We start from the raw sequence: 24609 nt of genomic DNA, 5'->3' as shown, positions 1-24609 counted from the left end.
TGTCAAGATGGCTCTCCCACTGCTCATGGGAAGGAGTTGGGAGAAAAGGGAAATTTGTGGTGTGAGAACGCTCCCATAACGTGTGGTATAGGGAAAAGGAAGACGGGTATAATTTGCATGTTGCGGAGAACAAGGAAGGAATACTCAAGTAATAATGAGTGCATAGTTGTACTCGGACTTTTTGAAGAACTGGACTGGTATTCTGTTTTATTTTGACGGCCAAAATGATTCCCGTTGTGCCAATCTAGCCGTAGGTGTGGGTTACGTGTATCACCAGTGCAATAGCGTCGTCGGTTCTTTGGATTGGAACGCTCCATATGTTCAATCTCTGCAAGCAAAGCTGAAATAAATTGTAACCGGAGGTCAGAAAAAATTGGTAATAATTTCAGGGTTTATTACAATTTACCAGAAAACTCCACAGGGGCAATACAATGAACTGGAATGAATCATGTTGACATCTGCCCCTCGGTTGGCAAGCGATATAGCCTAGTGACGGCTCCGCCCTGAAGATTTTGTGCTAGCTATGATAATTGCCGCTATTTCCCTGTTGGAAATCACAGTTATAACCTCATGCAAGCAACTGCGACGCTGGCTACTGCCATGTAAATCTGCAAATTCACCTGTACTCTGAGTCTCCATACCGTAAGAATATTGTGACGTTTATAAAATTGTGTCAGTAGTTCGCGTTCATAGGACCTTATTAAAATAAATGTAACTTTTCTTTTTTCGAAAATTCAGAAAATCTCAACAATAACGTTTCGTAAGATTTTACAAAAACCTAATAAATAAATAAATAAATAAATAAATAAATAAATAAATAAATAAATAAATAAATAAAAATATATTTCGCTTTAGCTTTACATTTGGTTTTCGCAGTATCATCATTTGCAATCCAACATGCTGCAGATAACCTTTCACGTTCGAATATGAGTCCATCTCATTAATGGAGGAACGCTGAGATATGTTGTTATATTAGATATCAGCTGAGATCAAGCCAATTTACGATCGTATGTGGAGCTTAATTTTTAGCAAAGCAATACAGAAATGGCAGCCCTTACCACCACCTTCTTGTCCGCAATTTTTATAGCAGGACTTAACTTTTGACCGTAGTCGGAACTGAAAAAGGTACCAGTCTGGGGAATGGGCGAGAAGGTGTCAGAAATCAGCTTACTCAAGTGACTACAATGACAAAAACGACCCCAAAGTGATATGCGGCTTAACAAAACTTGTTGGTGAGCGTGTTGATTCATACTGGAAGAAAAAAAAACATACGACAGATAGAGGCGCCAAATACCAATTGTTTATTCAAAGGAAACCGCACTTATCTATGCATGAATTCCAAAAAAATGTTCTCATGTTCTTTTTTGGGAATTAATGAATCAATAAGCATGATTTTATTTGCATAACTAAATAGTAGCTGCATCTTACGGGTACTCAACAACGAGGCAGAAACTAGGAGGCTCATTAAGAGGGTTCAACTTAAATTGAGGACGACTCAGCGAGCAATGGAGCGGAAGATGGTAGGTGCAACATTAAGGGATAAGAAGAAAGCGGACTGGGTCAGGGAACAAACGCGTGTTAAGGACATATTAGTAGAAATAAAGAAGCAGAAATAGACGTGGGCAGTGCATGTAATGCGAAGACAAGATAACCATTGGTCATTAAGGGTAACAGAGGGAATCCCTGGAGAAAGCAAGCGTGGCAGGGGGCGGCAAAAAAGTTAAATGAGCAGATGAGATCAAGAAGTTTCCGGGAATAAATTGATAGCAGTTAGCGCGGGACCGGGATAACTGGAGATGAATGGGATAGGTCTTTGCCTTGCAGTGGGCGTAGACAGGCTGATGATGATGAGGATTATAGTTGGAAGTTGGCGCCTGTATCTGGCGTCTCTTGTCATCTTCGTGAACGTCTCTTTAGCGCCACGCTTTTTTTTTAACAACGGGACCAAGGCACAGCACGGCATTGATGTGGAAAAAAACTCCCCCCACCTCCCCGAAGGGGATCGTGCGGAAATGCGAATGCATTGGGTGCACCGATGAGTGCGCTGGGGCAAGCAGTCACGGAGAGAGGCGCGCGCTCCACTGCGTTTATATATATTTTTCCGAGCGCAGCGAGCGGAGAGAGGGTACACGGAGAGGAGAGAGAGACCCGCGCAACACGCCCGCGCCGTGCGCGAGCTCTCTCCGCCGAGCTCCGCGATGCGAGCGCCCTCACACGCCCGAGCTCGCTCCTCCTCTCCCCTCACTCTCCGCTACTCCGACCGAGCTCCGCGATGCGAGCGCCCTCACACGCCAAGCGCGCTCCTCCTCTCCCCTTGCCCTCCGCTACTCCCGCCTGAGCTACCACGAGCTCCGGTTGCTAGGCGCGCCACAGCTGTTGCTAGGTGCACGCCGGCCAACGCACAACAACCCCCGACTAAGAAATGCATTCGCATTTAAGCAACACGCCCGCCCCGCGCGCGAGCTCTCTCCGCCGAGCTCCGCGATGCGAGCGCCCTCACACGCCCGAGCGCACTCCTCCTCTCCACTCACTCTCCGCTACTCCGCCCGAGCTCCGTGATGCGAGCGCCCTCACACGCCGAGCGCGCTCCTCCTCTCCCCTTGCCCTCCGCTACTCCCGCCCGAGCTACTACGTGCTCCGGTTGCTAGGCGCGCCACAGATGTTGCTAGGCGCACGCCGGCCAACGCACGACAACCCCCGAGTAAGAAATGCATTCGCATTTAAAATTATGTTTATAAGATTTAAGAGTCGGGCTAGCGGTATATCGCTTTGCAAAATCTTAAGTTGGCAGTTTTAACCTCAGATCTTAACAGGACTTTCACCAGGTCACCTCGCTGAATGCTATAATGTCCGCGAACGCACTTATCTCCTTAGTTTTCCTTCGTTGCCACTAGGGAAAATTACTCTGTGGTACGTCGAATAATGTTTACATAATTCGTAGCCAAAAGTTACTGCCCTTAGACTTACTGCTTCTAGCTTCCATGTTTCTGGAACTTGGCAGAGCAACGTTATAAACTTGGAATGTTTCACAATGAAATCTCTCCTTCGCAATATTAACTGCGCAAAAATACTCATCTAAACATTTAAGAACTATGGAGTAATCACTCCAGACAAAACTGATGACATGTAAAGCTGCTCTTAGGTACATTTGTCTTAAAAGGAGTGCACCTGACGCATTTCTAATCTTGGTCGTTCGCATTGTTACAGTGAGTGTCGAAGAACTGACTTAATGGAATAAATGTTAAAGCCCACTGTGCCGTCGATTGTGCACCGTACAGCCGAATTTCAATAACTCAAACCCTCCAATTATTTCTTGCGTGCAACGCGAACGAACCAATGCCATGTTCAGTTAACTAAGACTAAGTTCAACGCAACTGAATGGCGTATAAATGTGAAACTGACACTTTACAGAAGATCAGAAAATTAAGGGAGCGATAAAATTTAGTACAAAAGCAGAAGCAATTCGGAGAGAGCCATTCTTTGATTAGCTACGAAAGAATAGATTCGTAAGGACGGGAGTGTATCCTCGTGTTAGGTCCGGGTTTGTTAGGTCTTTTTCCCCGTATGTCCCTGTGTTAGGTCTTTTTGTGATTTCCAAAAATCGCGAGATTGCCTGTGAAGACCGTGTTACGCATCTTGTGAACAGAATTAACACACTTTCAGCTCATACACATAAGTGGTCTGGTAATCTACTACGATTGCTGCTATATTCCACTTCTGCCACGCTGTTGCTTTGAGCTGTCACGATAAGAAATAAGAAAATGTCGCAAGTTTTTATTGCGCAAGAGCCACCCAGAAAGACCGATGGAATTCGATCGGTGCGCCATAGGCAATGAACAAGGAAAAAAAATGTCACGGGGGACCCAGCTATGTAGCGGAGGAAGAAGCTTAAGGCAAACGGTTTATTTTTTTATTCATTTACTCTAAATGCCCTTACAGGCGTTACATAGGGGTGGGGGCGAAAAAAAGATAAACAAAAAACAGCAACAGTCATGGAAATACAAATGCAAACCTATTCCAGTGAAAATGCGTGGTTGTGCAACAAGGGTACGCAAAGGGTACACAATACACAAAGGGTACAAAATAAGGGTACACAAGGGGGGCTATAGTTATCAAATTCCGACATGCCTATGTACAGGATCCAAGATGCCACAAACATTGAAAAATGGTGTACACATTTTTTTCTCATTGAGGAATAATTGTAACTCTTCATGAATGAGCCCTGGGCGCGACCATGTCACTTCTTCGATGTTACCTGACGATGTTGCTTATTGCATTCTGATGAATGCAAATTTTTTCTCTGCAGCAAGCAAATAGTTGTAGAAGCACTTACGTCGTTAAGGAAGTCATTCACAATGCAGTCTATAACCTGTCGGGATAACAAAATACTCAAGCACCCAAGCGCATACAGCAATGATATATATCAGGGCAAGTTGAAAAGCAACGAAATTGTCTAAATGAAAATGTGGGCTATTTGAACTTCTAATATTTCAAGTTAGTTTACTTATGTCTCTATCATGTAGATGTCCCTAAAAATGCATTATTAAAAATTTTTTTGGCGTCGCAATTGCATTCATTATTTCGCTTTCAGGACTGAAGCTTGTCTAGCTCCGGTAAACATGCCATGATATGCCATGGCATGACATACAGCCATGCCATGACATGCAGCTCCGGTATAGGCCAGGACATACGGCTACTTTAAAATGGAGGATGGGGATGATGATGACGATGATGGTAATGGGTGGCTTAAGGTTTTCGCCTTAAAATTATGTATGCAGTAGTGGGTAATTCATCAATAAAATTATAACTGTTGCGTGCGCTATATATCTTCCAACTTTGCTTTTTGTCGTCATTTAGTGCATTGTATGAATATGAGGCAGAAAATATTTTTTAAACTGATTTGTTCAATCGATTGCCCAAGTGACCAGTGGATGTAGCTTCTTTCTGCTTCTTTCACCCACTCACGCATCTCTGTATTCCTGTGTTCAGCTATTCAGAGCACTGGAGAGGGCTCGCATGCGCTTCGAGCTCTCGTCCTACGCTTTCGAAGATGCCTGCGAGGCGAATAAATTTGTGAACCGGTGCTGTACACTGAGCACTTGGCATCATCTTGTCTTTGTAAATTGAACGAGCTGCTGCTTGAACGGACACACACTCTGAAAGTGTGGGAAGCGTGCTCAAATTTACTCAAGAACTTAAAAAGTGACAGCTTCACTTAAGTGTGTTATATAAAGGTCAACCTAGGCTCTCCACAGTAGAGCCAAGGTAGAAAATTTCAGTCCGCTGGTTGGTTTCAGGGAAAAAGTTGTAATTCGTTACCTGTGAGGTTGTCGGCTCTGGTTCGATCGGCTTGCAAGCATTGTAGATCTGGCAGAATATAGTCAGATGCTGTATTAAAATAGAAAAGCCTGGTAATTACGTGAACCGTAATTATATACCATCAAGAACAAAACAATGGCCGCTCATCTATTGGCTTCACTGCAAATGTCGTCGACAGACGAATGCATCTTTCACAAAAAGACGTAAAGGATCGCGCAATTTAAATAAAATGTCATTATTTCACATCCTCTCAAGGAAGTGTTGTTAAGTGTCTCTGATTTTTGTTTTCTCTTTTGTATCTAGGTCATTTGGTACTAACGATGTATTGTTTTCCGAGAAAAAAGTCTGTAGGGCATATGCCTTCAAACTAATTTAACGCATAATTCGCAAAAAAAATCAACCCAGTTCGTACCCGTGAAACATGTAAGGAATACCTACCTGCGAAAGGTCGGCCACGTCTCTCTGTGGCAACCTGAATGCCACCGCCAAAAGCTCTTCTTTGCAGGCTTCCACAATTGATCCAAATAGAGCCTTAGCCTCCATGTCTCTCTTCAAACCGACTGTTGAGAAAGTCGTAGTTGTAATGATGACATGCAGGTTTGTACCGAAACACTTTAGGAATCCAAAGCTAATACTGCCTGGTCAGGAGAAGGAGGAAAACGTTTATTGTGACCAGACAAAAACGCCGTGAATAGAGTCACCATTCTAAGACGCAGAAGAAATAGCTTGCCGCCATCTTCACCCTCTCGATGACCTGCCGGTCAGGGTCACAGCTGGGCAGCTCTCGCTCCCGCTGCTCCAAATTTGGATTCAGTATGGTTTAAACGCTCTTATTCTGTTGGGAAGCCCAGACCATGTGAAATAAAGTTGAGCGCGCTCCACTGTGAGGGCAAACGGATGTATACTTTGTCGAGAATATAGCATGAAGTCTTGTGTTGTGAGAAAGAGTTTTGGTCTGTATAGCTGCCTAAGTGTTATATCGCCTCATCAGGGCATCGATTCCTGTATTTCTTCAATGCCAAACAGATCGCCCGCTTTACAATAGAAGTGACTGGGAGGAATGTTTGGGCCACATGTCGTGAGGTGGGGCCCCGAGCTTAACTAGGATCCTCGACCGTATCTGAATTTGAGAACGGAAATTTGTGCCTGGTTGCCAAGAGAACCGATGCTTGAGACCGCCGAAGCATCGGCGCTCTGGCCAGCGACGGAAAACTCAGAGTCACTCCAGAGGACGTTTTGCCTACGATGTCGCTTGCCACCACGCGTCACCCCAAGAGTAACCGGTCACAGGACTAAAGCCAGTAGCGGTCCCAGAGATCGGTTTTGGGGGGGGCGTTTTTTTTTGGGGGGGGGGGGGGGGGAGGGGGCGAGGCGAATAAAGAATCGTTCCCCTCCTTGCGCCAATTCTGCGGAGGTGGTGATAACCATAGAGGCGTGTGCGCGTATGTGGTGCAACAGGCTGGGATTTAACTTCGCGCAAGTGGAATGCTTAAAAAAACTGAAAATAAGAAACTGAGGGCCTCTTTGGGGGGGGCGACCGCCCCCTTCGCCCCCCCTTGGGACCGCCACTGACTAAAGCATTGGGAAGCCTAGAAATAGGCGTAGAGGGGCAGGAGTAGAAAGAAAGGGCTCGGTCTGCCCGCTCGGGGCTGATGCATTTGTCGCTCATCGCAGCACCTCGGTGAAGAAAAAAAATACCTTTTCGAAAGGCTGAAATTTTGTGCTATGTTATCTCCACCTGTGCATTCACTCACAAAAAGCAATCTGTTGAGTCGTAAGCAAACCTTAAAAATTTTGATTGCAGAAGCAATCGTTTAAAAAAGAAAAAAAGGAGAAAATGTCGCTTCGTGCTAAACTGAACGCCGAAGAGAGTTCTACGCCTTCCAAGACATCCTGGCTTGCTGATGAATGCTCTGCGGCGCTAGATGAGAGGAAACGATGCGGTGGATGAGGAGGAGGAATAACTTTATTGTTTGCCCAGGATGAGGTCAGGAGTGGGGTATGAGGCGTAGGTAGGTGCGCCACCAGCTGAAATCAAATCGGCTGAATTAGAGGCACTCCCTGATTTCTCCCATAACTATGCGCAGCCCCGCGCCTCTCTTTTGTTTGTAAAGCGAAAGTTTTCTTAGTGGGACCCATGGCGTCCCGTCAGTAAACCAGTGCATTTCTCCATAGACCAGTTGGTAGACCGAAAAGCTCTGATAACATCTCTGGACACACGGCGCGTGCGTGATACAGAGCTTCCGTTCTGTCAAAACGGTCACTTGAGAATCGCGAAAAAGGAATTCGATTCTAGATAAGACAGTGCACGAACAAATGATGAAGAGGGAGTACAATAGTATACTTTTATCTCATAAACCACGTATCGGTAAACATTTAGATTGTCCGTAAATGTGTTCACTTAACGCGTGAAAAATCGTCGCTTGGATTCACTGTTCGTTTGCGAATTGGGGCCTTTGAGGGTTTGAGAATCGGTTGGACGCAATTTCAGCAAAGGTTGGACATACGTTTGGGGAAGGTTTTGGAGCGCTTTGGAAGCATTTTTGATGTCAGAAAGCTTTCGCGCTTCTTTTAAATTTTTAGGAAGGTATGGTAACTTTTGTGTAATTTCGCAGACATGCACTATGAAACTCTTCCCAGCCAATGATACTTTAAAGGGACCCTGCAACACTTGCCATCGACTACTAGTACTGTATTTTGGGATAAAGTCTATTGTCCCAGAAATCGCCTCCCGCCAGAATTATGAAAATCCGTTCACAATTAACGAAACTACGCGCGATTTCTCATCGCGCATAATCGTTTACCTCTCAACTCGAGCGCGGACAAGGCGACGAAAGCTGCGCGCTCTCTCCCGGAGAGGGGGGCGGCTCGCGGCATTCTCTTCGGCGGCCTTCGATATATCACATGCCGGGTAGTTTTCTCCTTTTCTCCGCAACGCGGAGGGGCCTATTTCGGGTCTGGTGCCACAAAAAAGCAGGCATGGGTGCCTGCTCGCAAGTGCGCGCTCGGGCTGGTAGGGCGTTTTTGAAGCAATAAACGTTTGTAATCGAGTGGTCCCGTTGAAAGGGAAGTATTGAGCTCATCACTCAAACTCCACGCGCACTCAAAACACAAAATAAACGGCAAAACTGTGCCTACAGGTTCAGGCATAGAAGAGGTTCGTACACAGCGATGACGACGACGGAAATGGGAGAATCTAGCCGCGAAGTTGACCAGTGACAGCCGATCGGGCAGCCATGGCCTATGTGACGTCCCTTAGGCCATGCATAATGAGGACAACTGAAGAGAGAGCGGTTTGTTTTTCCGCGTCTTTCACATCGATTTGCGCGCTCACCGCTTCACGTGCACGTGTAATATTTGGCTCAGATATTCCTGGCAGTGTAATCTAAACGTCGCGCAGGTTTACTTGTACTGCTCAAAGAGTGTTGCAGGGTCCCTTTAAGAGTCTGGTACCGACTCCTACGTTGACGTTTTTCTTTCTTTGTGTGCTCGTTTGGACACTTAAAGGGACACTGAAGTGAATTTGTCAAGCTCCCGTTTTTGCTTGCACTGCGTAGACTGGCTCAAATTAGCACACTTTTCATCGTTTATCCGGTTGACAAATCGGTAATTATTTTACAAAGCGCGAAAGAAGAAAAACTACCATGCGCGGTTTGCGGCGGCCGCACCAACTAAGGCTGTGACGTTGAGAGGAGGGGCGCCGTGATTGGACGATGCCCAAGGTTAGCAATCACACAAGTTTCGGTTTCGGTTTCGGTTCTGTAAAACATAACCAATGGCTTTGTTGGATGGGCATTCTCAATATCTCAGTAATCATCGTACCGCGCTTCTGCCATGCTGTCGGCTGTAAAATGCGTAAGATAAGCCTCCCAGGACGGCTTGGAATCGTACCATTCACTACCGGAGGCCTACGCAGTGCATGAACGCCCTCCGCGTCCCCGCAGACCCTCAAATGCCATGCGCTTTTCCCCCATATTTGGAGCTTGCCGCACTCATGCCTGTATCGTAAAAAGCGTGCTCGCACCAGGCCAAGAGTCTGTTGATTCTGGCCTGTGCCCACTGCCTGCAAGCAGTCGGTGCTTATGGCAACAGCACGCCAACGAGAACTCGCTAGCGCGCCAGTGCCAGCCTGCGCGCGTTTTGTGAACTAGTTCGTGTAGCCATGAACGTTGCGGCCCCAAAAAAGGTGAACTCAATATAGAAAACATCGGCGGAAAACAAAAAAGTTAACTTACAAAAAAAAAAAAAAAAGCACGTACCAGCGGGGATTCGAACTCGTGACTCGCAAAACATTTGGAGTGAAATCCCAGCGCCCCAGACTGCTAGGCCACGGAGCGGGACGCAAATGCGTCGCTAATATAGGGTATATATTGTACAACCGATTTACACTTTTATTTAGTTTTGGCATTTCAAGCCGCTTAGGTGACTATTTGTTGTACTGCGATCGTGCAGTAAGCGTCGCCCGAGTTTCCACAGTAGCTCACGTCTAGCAATTGCATTTCGTAGACGGAAAAGCGTTCGCAGATGCGTAGTCGTGCTGCTGCCCGCTGTGCTTGTTCGCCCAGCGCAAAAAAAGTGCTTCCGGCGCCCTAGTTTTACGCTGTACGCTAAAAATATCAGTTGATTTTATTTGCTTAGTACCTATATTGACTTCGCTGACTCTTCTCCCGCCTTCAAGAGGCCTTATATTTTCCTACTGGCGTACCAGTCAGCGAAGCGTCGCATGTGCAGCGCTTGTGTGAAGCGACCTTGACTTGGAGCTAGATGCAGTGTACAAACAAACCAAGTAAAGAAAGGCACATTCTTCCATTCACAAACGTGTCCTGGCTTCGTTTCAACTAAGCGAACGAATTGCAACCACGCAATTTTTTTTAACCTCCTTGATTGCGACGACCCGCCGGCGGCCGGCGGACGAAACGCTGGGCCGACTGACTCTGTCGGCCGGGGAGCCGTGCAGTAGCGCAGCCGTGGCGCAGCCAATTGCCAGCTCATCCCCTCCTGACGTCACACGAAAACGCCACAGAAAATGGGCGAGCGTAAAGAGAGGAGGACAGCGTTTTCGAATTAGTTTTTCTACTAAATAAAATCGCGTAAACGCGCTTAGAGTGGTCGAAACATGGCCTGGGGACTCCGGACTACAATTTGCGCTAGTAATCCCGCAATGTTTACATATCACTTCAGTGTCCCTTTAAAGGAACACTGAAGTGAATTTGTCAAGCTCCCGTTTTTGCTTGCACTGCGTAGACTGGCTCAAATTAGCACACTCTTCATCGTTTATCCGGTTGACAAATCGGTAATTATTTTACAAAGCGCGAAAGAAGAAAAACTACCATGCGCGGTTTGCGGCGGCCGCACCAACTAAAGCTGTGACGTTAGGAGGAGCCGCACCGTGATTGGACGATGCCCAAGGTGAGCAACCAAACAAGTTTCGGTTTCGGTTCTGTAAAACACAACCGGTGGCGTTGTTGGATGGGCATTCTCAAGTAATCATCGTACCGCGCTTCTGCCATGTTGTCACCTGTAAAAATACATAAAGATAAGCCTGCCAGGACGGCTTGAAATCGTAGCATTCACTAGCCGAGGCCTACGCAGTGCATGGACGCCCTCCGCGTACCCGCAGACGCCCGAATGTCATGCGCTTTTCCCCCATATTTGGAGCTTGCCTCACTCATGCCTGTACCGTAAAAAGCGTGTTCGCACCAGGCCAAGGGTCTGTTCATTCTGGCCTGTGCCCACTGCCCGCAAGCAGTCGGTGCTTATGGCAACAGCACGCCAACGAGAACTCGCTAGCGCGCCAGTGCCAGCCTGCGCGCGTTCTGTGAACTAGTTCGTGGAGCCATGAACGTTGCGGCCAAAAAAAAGGTGAACTCAATGTAGAAAACATCGGCAAAAAACGAAAAAGTTAAGTTACAAAAAAAAAAAAAAAAGCACGTACCCGCGGGGACTCGAACTCGTGACTTCCAAAAAACTTGCGGCAACGTACCTAGCGCCTCAGAGCACTCGGTCACGGAACGGGCTCTTCTGACCTTGGTAATATAGGGTATATATTGTACAACAAGTTTACACTTTTATTTAGTTTTGGCATTTCAAGCAGCTTAGGTGACTTTGTTGTATTGCGCTCGTGCAGTAAGCGTCCCCCGAGATTCCACAATAGCTCAGGTCTAGCAATTGCATTTCGTAGACGGAAAAGCGTTCGCAGATGCGTAGTCGTGCTGCTGACCGCTGTGCTTGTTCGCCCAGCGCAAAAAAGTGCTTCCCGCGCCCCATTTTTACGCTGTGCGGTAAAAATATCAGTTGATTTTATTTTCCTAGTACCTATATTGACTTCGCTGACTCTTCTCCCGCCTTCAAGAGGCCTTATATTTTCCTACTGGCGTACCAGTCAACGAAGCGCCGCATGTGCGCTTGTGCAGCGCTTGTGTTAAGCGACCTTGACTTGGAGCTAGATACAGTGTACAAACTAACCAAGTAAAGAAAGGCCCATTTTTCCATTCACAAACGTGTCCTGGCTTCGTTTCAACTGAGCGAACGAATTGCGACGACCCGTCGGCGGCCGGCGGACGAAACGCTGGGCCGACTGACTCTGTCTGAAGGCAGGGGAGCCGTGCAGTGGCGCAGCCAATTGCGAGCTCGGCTCCTCTCGACGTCACACGAAAACGCCGCAGAAAATGGGCGAGCGTAAAGAGAGGAGGACAACATTTTCGAATAATTTTTCTACTAAATAAAATCGCGTAAACGCGCCCAGAGTGGTCGTAACATGGCCTGGGGACTCCGGACTAAAATTTGCGCAAGTAATCCCGCAATGTTTACATATCACTTCAGTGTCCCTTTAATACTACAGCCGCTTAATGTACGCGCGTGCATGGCGTTGCCATAACACGACCAATCTCGACATTGGCGCGAACTAGCGGCCAATTAAGCAGTATATAAACGGACGTTGGTTCGCAAGGCATGAATGTGCTCACTCTAAAAATTTTAGAGGCGATTCTTCAGTGAAGCGCTCACATTATTTAGACTCCAATATGCCGCCGCGAACGCGTGGTGACAGGGCGTGTTCTTTTCGCATGATCTTTCGGCATGGAGTGGAATCGCAAGAGTCGCGCTCCATTCCTTCCATCAGCTTTTACAGCCGTGAGCATAGCGCACGATTCAGAAGCAAAATGATAAAAAAACGGCCTAAACGGAACGCAGAAAGTCATACGGCCCCTTCCCAAAGCAATGCTGCAGAGCAGAATATCGTAGTACCACACGACACCCCCAGCCGGATGTACTTGCGGACGTCACCGAGAAGCGAGGCATCATGGGCAGTCACGCTCGTGCGATGCGAGGAGGGGGACGAAACGGGGGCAATCACGGCGGGGTCGAAAATGCGATGTTTTGATTTGCAATAACTCCCCTAATGCTCATCGCTTTAACAAAATCGTTGAACTAGATGATTACTATAAGATTATTTAAAAATGGGAACACCCATGTATCGACAAAACATCTTCCAGGACACCTTTAAGTTTCAATCGACAAAAGCCGCCGCAGCCACGAGGCAGGCGATGCGAACAATTCAGAAGCCGCTGTAATTGTTCACACGCAACGCGCAATTTTTGAAAACTGCGGCGTTTGATTGTCTTAAGCTCTTCTTTCATTTACAGGTGAAAACCCCGTTGTAAACAAAAAAAAAAAAAACGTTCAGTAACAGCATCTGAGGGTTGGTATACTTACTGGGAAAGTATTTTCGGCAAGCCTCCGCCTGAAGAGCGAGTAAGATTAAAATTGCACTCAAAGCAAAAGCGTCTGGTGCCCTGGGCTTCATTGCAGGCCCCCGATGACGCGTCACCAGTGCTCCTGAAAGCTTTGATTTCACTGCCCGGGTAAACTTTCGCTGTGTTGAGGCAGGCTATAGGCGCAGCTCACGATGGATTGGAAGCTTAGATGGGTGCCGTTGTCAAAAACCCTGGCCTTATTATTTTGAAACATAATTACTGCTCCGGCTGCACCATCTGAGCAAACATGGCAATTCGTTTTCTACTGCTCCTGCTGCCACTGTGTTGTGCGTTGAGGGCAGATAAATCAAGTGTTGGTGACCTTCACGAGCGGAGTGGGCAAACATACGCGATTACGACTCCTTTCCCCCTCCCGCCCTTGCTCCATTTCCCCGAGGCAGCAAGATTTTATTGGACATGACTGAGAGCTGTCTGTCTTGATAGTTTCCTGACCGGGCCAACCATTACAACGCGCGGATCTATCCATAACCACTGTTGCAGGGGTGAGATCAAGCAAAAAAAAAATACATCCGTTTTTGATACCTTCCCCGTTGCTCGGTCACAGAGAGAAGCCGCATGAACTTGTGATCACGTCACAATCACCCCACGCCGCCAGTGATTTCTGTGACAGTACACAGAAAGCACTGTAAGATTTTGACACGGATTGGGGGTACCTAGACGCCTGGACCGAGGCGGCTGATTCGTACCCACCATCCCGTGACTATTTAAGTTTCTATACATGTTTCGTTGCAGTAGTGGCCCCACCGCGTAAGATTAAATGAAAAAATGAATGCCGCGCATGAATACACAGTGGCAGGCCAAAAGCGGCACAGTAAACTGTACAGCTTGTTTCTGCAGCTGCTTGAGTCCAGCGGAAACAATTGCCCAAGCAGCACAAGCATGTACGGCTAAGCATGAGCTGTCCATCTCTGGTCGGGTAATTCCTGCTCGGCCGTTGCTCCATCAGAGTGTAAAGCCCGTACTCAAAAGTGGGCCTTTGCCGTCTGCTGAAAGTTCCCTGATGTAAGTTGAACAGCTTACACCTGTACTGAATTAACCACATGAAAGCAAACATCGGTTGGCTCAACGGGCCATGGGATGAATAATGTTAAGAGCAACACTCAGCGACAAGAAACGAGCTTCTTGGATCAGAGAACAAACTTGAGTAGGGGATAGCATAGTTCGAAAAAAAAAGGAAGAAATTAATTTGGGCTGGCCACGTAGTTACGCGAGATGACAGCCGGTGGACAAACAGGGCTACAGAATGGACACCGAGAGATGTTTCTGAAAGAAGGGGAAGGCCAACGATCCGATAGAGGGACGAAATAAGGTAATTAGGAGTAAATAATCGACTCGAGCAGAGCAAGACAGGAGCGGTTGGAGGTCGATTCGAGAGGCCTTTGTCATGCAGTGGACCTGAGTATGATGATGATGATGTTTTTGCAGAATACGAATTCTTGTTAAAGATGTCGTGTCCGTTCCTGTAATTCGAAGATGGCCGGCAGCCCTTAGCTTCCATCCTTTGGAGTTTCTTAGAGATTATTCATACCGAATGAGATTGATATAAAAGCCTTCCAAAATGCGATTTTCCCTGTGAATGTGGTTGTGGAATGAAGGAATAGTTTTATAGTCCTGTCTACTCCTAGTAAATTTTGTCCTGTTACCTGTATATAAGGTTATGTTCCCAGTTGTTGTATTTTGTACGTTGGAGAGGTTTTTGTTCAGAGTGCAATAAACTATTTTAAAACAAACATCTTCTGTGGTACAATCATAATCAATTGAAGTCTGTCACGTCAAGATACAATCGTAAAAATACACGAGCTGAAATCACTGAGGAAAGAAGCAAGTAAGTGTTTTGTCTGCAAACAACATTAAAATGCCCAGTGAAGCGCAACTGGTCTAGGCTTGTTTGAGCCGCCATATCGAGGCAAAGCTCGGCCAGGGAGCCACAGTTTACGGCGACAAGTGTTGGTTCGACTGTCTAAGGTGCCCAAAGTCCCCATGACAGAGAAACTGTAGGCGCCGATTGCAATTCATTACTTCACATTGTGCTCTAACACTCCACCGCCATAACGAATGGGATGCTGAAGGTCTCTATCCGACATTCAACGAAGAACTATATTACACTGTAATCTCTTTGGTATATAAAGTTTTAAACATGTCTATTAAGCGAAAAAAGGAATTGCTTGTATTCACTGGCGAGGCGCGCATGCAGGCAACCGTGTTAGCGCGCCGTCAGTCTTTACGTCGGGCTCCGCGCGATGGCGGTACTTGCACGTTCTAAGCACATGACTGTGCTGCACGTTAACAAACTATGCTTCACCGAACGCAAAGTATAGATGGTATTCGTTAAAAAGTTTAGCGGTCAATTTCTTCGCTTGGCAACACTGGAAATGGCCACACACATGGCCGATGCTCCACGGACATGGACAAGTACCGCCATCCCGCGGAGCCCGAAGTAACGAGTAACGGCGCACCATGGCCTCCGAGATTCCCCCGAACGCGGGGTGATCGCGGAGGCCATGGGCGCACTCACATGGTTGCATGGAGGAGAAGAGGGGTGCCTGATCTGGGGGCCATGCGCACAAAGTCGTCAACAGGCGCTTGGCCACAGATATGGCGGCGCACTCGAATGGTTGCCTGCATGCATTCCACGCCATTGAATGCCGGCCATTGCCTCGAGTTCAATGTGAGTCGATTAATAACATCTCTGTTGACACCACCGTTGAGAATCGGGTTGAAACGGAACAGACGATGCAAGCCGGCGTTTTTTTTTTCATCGGCGTGCGCGCGCAGTGGCCCCAGCTATACCCCAGCCGCGCCATGTCCGTGGCGCATTAGCCATGTCCTAGGCCGTTTCCAGTGTTGCCAAGCGAAGAAATTGACAGATAAACTTCTCTACGAATACCACCTATAAAATAAGAGTTGCAAAACTCCCCATAGGCCCCATGTATCAAAAAGTGGCCCTACAATTGGTCCACTAATTTGGATCTTGTTTTACAGTAGAGCCATCTTTCGGTGACAAAATAAACTATACAGCTTGCTTCGCCGCTCGACGACCTGGGCGAAAAATGGTATTTGAGTGCTTACGCCAATTTCTTATGCCGAAGAAGCCCAATGTGTTGAACTGTGCAAGTGTTTTGTATACATACGGAGCAAAAATAGTAAAGAGAAATGCGACCATGGGGTCAACCGTCGCTTACGCGGCACTGTCGTCTGCTGTGCGTCCTCTTCGGTCTTCTGGTGGCAAAAAAAATAAATAAGTCGCTTCGACGGCTTTATGTCAGCTAAAACTGAGTATTTGGAGCTGCTCGATTGGCTACTGGATTATTTTTGGCATACAATGAGCTGTAGGCCGAACGATAACTCCAAATTAGGTACTTCAGTTCGGACCTATGTTGTGCCGGAGTGCCCGCACAAGCGCCAATTGGTCGAGGCTGATGCGCAGACGCAGAAACAATCACGACCTAGAAACTGGAGTTAAGATAGCAATGAATAACTTAAAAAAGCACGAAAATAAAGAATTATGCACTTTAAAACAAAATTTAACCTTAAATTGTCAGTTTTAATAAATATTGTGTTTTTTCAGATAGTGCATGCGGCGGCCGCAGTGGCGCCATGGTACGCACGATCCAAAGAAGGGGGGTCCAGGCGCGGGCTGTTTTTTGATGCGGAATTTCACAACTGCCTACATCGAGGAGCTCTGCTATAAAATGGGAAAAGAGATAAATAAAACGGCTTTAATTTGCACTAAAATCAAAAGACGTATCTGGAGGTGGAATGGGGAACGAACGTCAGGCGAGTAAGACGGAAAGTGATGGAGCCGTACCACGCGTTTTGGAACATCTTCAGTCCAGGATGTCCTGGAAATCAGCTGAAGCTGATCATCCGGGTAAGAGATGGCAAGATGGCCCTCCAACTGCTCATGGGAAGGAGTTGGGAGAAATGCAAATTTGGGGTGCGAGAACAGTCCCATAACGCGTGGTATGGGGAAAACGGAGATGGGTGTAATTTGCATGTTGCGGGGAGAACAGGGAGGCAATACTCAAGTAATAGTAAGTGCATAGTGCCGTAAGGACTGGAATGGTGTTGTGTTTTATTTTGACGGCCAAAAAGATTCCCGTTGGGCCAATCTAGCCATAGTTGCGGATTACGTGTATCCCCAGTGCGACAGTGTCGTCGGTTCTTTGGATTGGAATGCTCCGTATGTTCAATCTCTGCATACAAAGCTGAAATAAATTGTAAGCAGAGGTCAGAAAAATTTGCAAATAATTTGAGGGTTTATTACAATTTAACAGAAAACTACACACAATGAAGTGGAATGAATCATGTTAACATCTCCCCCTCGGTTGGCAAGCGATATAGCCTAAAGAGTGACGGATCCGCCCACAAGAGTTTGTGCTATGATAATTGTCGCTATTTCCCTTTTGGCAATCACAGTTATAACCTCATGCAAGCAACTGCGACACTGACTACTGCCATGTAAATATGCAAATTCACCTATACTCTGCGTCTCCATCCCGTAAGAATATTGTGACGTTTATAAAAATGTGTTAGTAGCTCGCGTTCGTATGAGCCTATTAAAATAAATTTAACTTTTGCTATTTCGAAGATTCAGAAAATCTCAACACTAAAAATTTTGTAAGATTTTACAAATAAATAAATAAATAAATAAATAAATAAATTTCGCTTTTGCTTTAAATTTTGTTTTCGCAGTATAATCTTTGCAATCCAACATGCTGCAGATAAACCTTTCATGTTCGATAACGAGTCCATCTCATTAATGCAGGAATGCTGAGATATGTTGTTATATAGATATGAGCTGAGATCAAGCCAATTTACGATCGTATGTGGAGCTTAATTTTTTCACAAAGCAATACAGAAATGGCAGCCCTTACCATCAACTTCTTGTCCGCAATTTTTATAGCAGGACTTAACTTTTGACCGTAGGCGGAAGTGAAAAAGGTACCAGTCTGGGGAATTGGTGAGAATGGATCAGCAATCAGCTTATTCAAATGACTACAATGATAAAAATGACCCCAAAGTGAAATGCGGCTTAACGAAACTTGTTGCTGAGCGAGTTGATTCATACTAAAAAAAACAAAAACATGACGATAAACAGCCTTTGATGAAGAAGGCAAGATACGACAGATATAGGCGCCAAATACGAATTGTTTATTCAAAGGAAACCACACTTAGCTATGCATGATTTCTACAAAAATTGTTCTTATGTTCTTTTTGGGAATTCATGAATAAATAAGCATGATTTTTTTTGTATAACTATATAGTAGCTGCATCTTACGGGTACTCACCTACGGGGCAGAAACTTGGAGGCTCACTAAGAGGGTGCAACTTAAATTGAGGGCGACTCAGCGAGCAATAGAACGGAAGATCGTAGGTGTAACATTAAGGGACAAGAAGAAAGCGGACTTAGTGAGGGAACAAACGCTTGTTAAGGATATATTAGCAGAATTAATAAGAAGAAATGGACGTGGGCAGGGCATGTAACGCGAAGACAAGATAACCGTTCGTCATTAAGGGTAACAGAGTGAATCCCTAGAGGAGGCATGCAAGCGTGGCAGGGGGCGGCAAAAAGTTAGATGAGCAGATGAGATCAAGAAATTTGCGGGGATAAATTGGTCGCAGTAAGCGCGGGACCGGGATAATTGGAGATAACGGGATAATGCCATGGGAGAGGCGTTGCCTTGCAGTGGACGTAGGCAGGCTTCTGCTGATGATGATTATAATAGAAAAGTGGCGCCTGTATCTGTCATCTCTTGTCGGCTTCGTGAACGTCTCCTTAGCGCGACGATTTTTTTTTACACCAACGGAACCAAGGCACAGCACGGCACTCGATGTGGAAAAATTATGTTTATAAGATAGGAATGAAATCCACGAGACGGGATAGCGGTATATCGCTTTTCCAAATCTTAAGTTGGCAGTTTTAACCTCAGATCTTAACATGAATTTCACCAGGTCACCTCGCTGAATGCTATAATGTCGGCGAACGTACTTATCTCCTTACAGTTTTTCCTCGTTGCCAGTAGGGGAAAATTACTCTTTGGAACGTCGAATAATGTTTACATAATTCATCGCCAAAAGTTACTGCCCTTAGACTCACTGCTTCTAGCTTCCATGTTTCTGGAACTTGGCAGAGCAACGTTATAAACTTGGAACGGTTCACAATGAAAGCTCTCCTCCGCAATATTAACTGTGCGAAAATACTCCTCCAAACGTTTAGGAACTATGGAGTAATCACTCCAGACAACACTGTGATGATCTGGAAAGCTGCCCTTAGGTACATTTGCCTTAAAGGAGTGCACCTGACGCATTTATAATATTGGTCGTTCGCATTGTTACAGTGAGTGTCGAAGAACTGACTGAAGGGAATAAACTTTAAAGGCCACTCTGCGGTCGATTGTGGTCTGTACAGCCGAATTTCAATAACTCAAACCCTACAATTATTTCTTGCGTGCAACGCGAACGAACCAATGCCATTTTCAGTTAACTAAGACGAAGTTCAACGCAACTGAATGGCGTATACATGTGCAACTGACACTCTACAGAAAATCATACAATTAAGGGGGCGCTAAAATTTAGTACAAAAGCAGGAGCCCTTAGGTGAGAGCCATTCTTTGATTAGCTACGAAAGAATAGATTCGTAAAGACGACAGTGTATCCCCGTGTTAGGTCTTGGTTTGTTAGGTCTTTTTTCCCCGTATGTCCCTGTGTTAGGTCTTTTTGTGATTTCCGAAAATCGCGAGATTGCCCGTGAAGACCGTGTTAGGCACCTTGTGAACAGAATTAACACACTTTCAGCTCATATGCATAAGTGATCTGGTAATCTACTATGATTGCTGCTATATTCCACTTCTGTCACGCTGTTGCTTTCAGCTGTCACGATAAGAAATGAGAAAATGTCGCAAGATTTTATTGCGCGAGAGCCATCCAGAAAGCCCGATGGATTTTGATCGGTGCGCCATAGGCAATGAACAACGGAAAAAATGTCGCGGGGAACCTGCTATGCAGCGCCGGAAGAAGCTTAAGGCAAGCTTATTTTTTATTCAATTACTCTAAATGCCCTTAAGGGCGTTACATAGGGGTGGGGGCAAAAAAAAATATTTAAGAAAACAGCCACAGTCATGGGAATGCGAATGCAAACCTATTCCAGTAAAAATGCGTAGTTGTGCAACAAGTGTACGCTAGGGTACACAATACACAAAGGGTACGAAATAAGGGTACACAAGGGGGGCTATAGTTATCAAATTCCGCCATGTTTATGTACAGGATCCAAGATAGCACAAACATTCAAAATTGGTGTATACATTTTTTTTTTCATTGAGGAATAATTGTACCTCTTCATGAGTGGGTAGTGGGCGCGACAATGTCACTTCTTCGATGTTACCTGACGATGTTGCCCATTTCATTAGGATGAATGCAAATGTTTTCTCTGCAGCAGGCAAACAGTTGTAGAAGCACTTACGTCGTTAAGAAAGTCATTCACAACGCAGTCCATGACCTGTTAGGATAACAAAATACTCAAGCACCCAAGGGCATACAGCAATGATATATATCAGGGCAAGTTTAAAAGCAACGAAATGGTCTAAATGAAAATGTGGGGTATTTGAACTTCTAATATTTCAAGGTAGTTTTTTTATTTCTCTATCATGTAGATGTCCCTCAAAATGTATTATTAATTTTTTTTGGCGTAGCAATTGCATTCACTATTTCGCTTTCAAGACTGAAGCTTGTCTAGCTCCGGTAAACATGCCATGACATGCATGGCATGACATGCAGCAATGCCATGACATGCAGCTCCGGTAGGCCATGACATACAGCTACTTTCAAATGGAGGATGGTGATGATGATGAGGATGGTAATGGGTGACTTAAGGTTTTCGCCCTAAAATTATGTATGCAGTAGTGGGTAATTCATAAATAAAATTATAACGGTTGCGTGCGCTATATATCGTCCAACTCTGCTTTTTGTCGTCATTTAGTGCATTGTATGTATATTAGGCAGAAAATATTTCTAAACGGATTTGTTAAATCGATTGCCCAAGTGGCCAGTGGATGTAGCTTCTTTCTGCTTCTTTCACCCACTCACGCATCCCTGTATACCACTGTTCAGCTATTCAGAGCACTGTACAGGGCTCGCATGCGCTTCGAGCTCTCGTCCTACGCTTTCGAAGACGCCTGCGAGGCGAATAAATTTGTGAACCGGCGCTGTACACCGAGCACTTGGCATTGTTACGAATCGGCCAACGCCACGTGTTTTCCCGCATCAGCTTCCACGTGCGAAGCCACGACGTTCGCCACACCTTTCAGGTGCCAGCGCGTCGGTGAGTCACGCCTTGACATCCCCGGCTCAGACGCTTCGCTATGGGCGCGATCAACATTCGATAGCACGGCCCCGGCACCTTTCAAGGACACTCTCTCCCCTCGCTCGGACGCCACGTGCGGCGAGGCTATGAATGACTCACGAACTGTGGAAAGAGCGTTGTGTGTGTCTGTGATGTTCGTGGCGTGTTACTCTTGGGGGCGTTTGACCTTTGTTTCTTTCGGGTATAAATAGAAGCAGCCCAAACGATGAAATTCATTCCTGTCCGAGCAGCGAATCCATGCGGTCGCTCTGCTCGAGTCCTGTGTTGTAACCTCGCCCGTCAGGGCATTGTATGTTTTTTTGGCTTCGGCTTACCTCTCGCTATGAAGTAAACAGTTACATTATCCTACTGCTCTGGACTTCTCTTCGGCTGCAACAGCGGCTGGCCGCTCGCATCATCCACGCTACCCATCGTATGTTGGAGGCCACGGAGAACGGATCGGGTGCCCCCGCCCGGTCGCAACAGCATCATCTTGTTATTGTAAACTGAACGAGCTCCTGCTTGAACGGACGCACACTCTGAAAGTGTGGGAAGCATGCTCAAATTTACTCAACAACTTAAAAAGTGACAGCTTCACTTAAGAGTGTTACATAAAGGTCAACCTAGGCTCTCAACAGTAAAGCCAACGTAGAAAATTTCAGTCCGCTGGTTGGTTTAAGGGAAAAAAGTTGTAATTCGTTACCTGTGAGGTTGTCGGCTCTGGTTCGATCGGCTTACAAGCATTGTAGATCTGGCAGAATAGAGTCAGACGCTGTATTAAAACAGAAAAGGCCTTGTAATTATGTGGACCATAATTATATACCATCAAGAACAAAGCAATGGCCGCTAATCTACTGGCTTCACTGCAAATGTCGTCGACAGACGAGTGCATCTTTCAAAAAAGACGTAAAGGATCACGCAATTTAAATAAAATGTCATTATTTTACATGCTCACAAGGAAGTATTGTTAAGTGTCTCTGAATTTTGATTTCTCTTTGGTATCTAGGTCATTTGGTACTAACGATGTATTGTTTTCCGAGAAAAAAGTTTGTAGGGCATATGCCTTCAAGCTAATTTAACGCATAATTTGCAACAAAAAAAAAAATCAACCCAGTTCGTGCCCTTGAAACATGTAAGGAATACCTGCCTGCGAAAAGTCGGCCACGTCTCTCTGTGGCAACCTGATTGCCACCGCCAGAAACTCTTTTTTGCAGGCTTCCACAATTGATCCAAATAGAGCCTTAGCCTCCATGTCTCTCTTCAAACCGACTGTTGAGAAAGTCGTAGTTGTAATGCTGACACGCAGGTTTGTACAGAAACACCCTAGGAATTGAAAGCTAATACTCCCTGGTCAGGAGAAGGAGAAAAATGTTTATTGTGACCAGACAAAAACGCCGTGAATAGAGTCATCATTCTAAGACGCACAAGAAATAGCTTGCCGCCATCTTCACCCTCTCGATGAGCTGCCTATCAGGGTCGCAGCTCCTCGGCAGCTCTCACTCCCGCTGCTCCAAATTTGGGTTATTTCCACGCTCTTATTCTGTTGGGAAGACCAGACCATGTGAAATAAAGGTGAGCGCGCTCCACTGTGAGGGCAAATGGATGTATACTTTGTTCGGAATATAGCACGGAGTCTTGTGCTGTGAGAAAGTGTTTTGGTCTGTAGCTGCCTAAGTGTCATATCGCCTCATCAGGGCATCGATTGCTGTATTTCTTCAATGCCAAACAGATCACGCGCTTTACAATAGAAGTGACTGGAAGGAATGTTTGGGCCACATGTCGTAAGGTGGGGTCCCGAGCTTAACTAGGATCCTCGACCGTATCTGAATTAGAGAACGGTTTTTGCCTGGTTGCCAAGACAACCGATGCTCGAGACCGCCGAAGCATCGGTGCTCTGGCCAGCGACGGAAAACTCATCGTCGCTCCAGAGGAAGTTTTGCCTACGATGTCGCTTTCCACCACGCGTCACCCCAAGAGTAACCGGTCACGGGACTAAAGCATTGGGAAGCCTAGAAATAGGGGTAGGGTGGCAGGAGTGATGCATCGGGGCTGATGCATTTGGCGGTCATTGCAGCACCTCGGCGAAGTAAAAAAAAAAAAATACCGCCCCGAAAGGCTGAAATTTTGTGCTATGTTAGCTCCAACTGTGCATTCACTCACAAAAAGCAATCTGTTGAGTCGTAAGCAAACCTTAAATATTTTGATTGCAGAAGCAATCGTTTAAAAAAGAAAAAAAAAGAAAATGTCGCTTCGTGCTAAACTGAACGCCGAAGGGAGTTCTACACCTTAAAAGACATCCTGGCTTGCTGATGAATGCGGCGGCGCTAGATGTGAGGAAGTGATGCGGTGGAGGAGGAATAACTTTATTGTTTGCCCAGGATGGGGTCAGGAGTGGGGTACGATGGGTAGGTAGGTGCGCCACTAGCTGAAATCAAATCGGCTGAATTAGAGGCGCTCCCTGATGTCTCCCACAACTATGCGCAGCCCCCCGCCTCTCTTTAGTTTTTAAAGCGAAAGCTTTCTTAGTGGGGCCGATGGCGTCCCGTCAGTAAACCAGTGCATTTCTCCATAGACCGGTTGGTAGACCGAAAAGCTCTGATAACATCTCTGGACACACGGCGCGTGGGTGATACCCAGCTCCCGTTCTGTCAAAACGGTTACTTGAGAATCGCGAAAAAGGAACTCGATTCTAGACTAGACAGTGCACGAACAAATTATGAAGAGGGAGTACAAAAGTATACTTTTATCTCATAAACCACGTATCGGTATACATTTAGATTGTCCGTAGATGTGATCACTTGCCGCGCGAAAATCGTCGCTCGGGGTCACTGTTCGTTTTCGAATTGGGGTCTTTGAGGGTTTGAGAATCGATCGTACGCAATTTCAGCAAAGGTTGGACACACTTTTAGTGAAGGTTTTGGAGCATTTTGGTCGCATTTTTGATGTGAGGAAGCTTTCGCGCTTTTAAATTTTTAGGAAGGTATGGTAACTTTTTGTGTAATTTCGTAGACATGCACTATGAAACTCTTCCCAGCCCATGATACTTTAGGAGTCTAGTACCGACTCCTATTGACGTTTTTCTTTCTTTGTGTGCTTGTTTGGACACCTAGCGTTGGCGCCTAATAAAATAAAGGTCTGCAAGTTGCTTCCCTAAAACAAGTCGGCAGAGCTCCT

The 24609-nt window shown here is 46.0% G+C and overlaps 1 protein-coding gene and 1 long non-coding RNA gene across 2 annotated transcripts; both read right to left on the bottom strand.

Annotated features, from left to right (window-relative positions):
* Positions 1-202: 202 nt before the first annotated feature.
* Positions 203-13211, bottom strand: LOC144153600 (uncharacterized). Its single transcript, XM_077685242.1, has 6 exons — positions 13033-13211; positions 5758-5879; positions 5320-5388; positions 4334-4369; positions 1059-1133; positions 203-340 (listed from the first exon to the last, which is right to left on the bottom strand). Exons 1-6 carry the CDS (start codon positions 13121-13123, stop codon positions 245-247), a joined length of 489 nt encoding a protein of 162 aa, XP_077541368.1. The 5' UTR covers positions 13124-13211; the 3' UTR covers positions 203-244.
* Positions 13212-17156: 3945 nt separating this feature from the next.
* Positions 17157-22211, bottom strand: LOC144151559 (uncharacterized). Its single transcript, XR_013318898.1, has 4 exons — positions 22139-22211; positions 20557-20592; positions 17972-18046; positions 17157-17302 (listed from the first exon to the last, which is right to left on the bottom strand). It is a non-coding gene; the product is annotated as an uncharacterized LOC144151559 (long non-coding RNA).
* Between the last annotated feature and the right edge of the window lie 2398 nt (positions 22212-24609).

Source organism: Haemaphysalis longicornis, unplaced genomic scaffold, assembly GCF_048455015.1.
Source record: "Haemaphysalis longicornis isolate Haplotype H1 unplaced genomic scaffold, Haemaphysalis longicornis Haplotype H1 scaffold_9, whole genome shotgun sequence".
NCBI classification, from domain to species: Eukaryota; Metazoa; Arthropoda; class Arachnida; order Ixodida; family Ixodidae; genus Haemaphysalis; species Haemaphysalis longicornis.
This window is presented reverse-complemented; position numbering and strand designations above follow the sequence as displayed.

What these genes read in the sequence shown, in the direction of transcription:
- LOC144153600 (XM_077685242.1), bottom strand. Translation starts at nt 13,123, where the DNA reads ATGAAGCCCAGGGCACCAGACGCTTTTGCTTTGAGTGCAATTTTAATC. An exon ending in TTGCCGAAAATACTTTCCCA is followed by an intron (nt 5,880 to 13,032) that starts GTAAGTATACCA and finishes CTTTCTCAACAG; the next exon opens with TCGGTTTGAAGAGAGACATG. An exon ending in TTGCGGACAAGAAGGTGGTG is followed by an intron (nt 341 to 1,058) that starts GTAAGGGCTGCC and finishes AATTTATTTCAG; the next exon opens with CTTTGCTTGCAGAGATTGAA.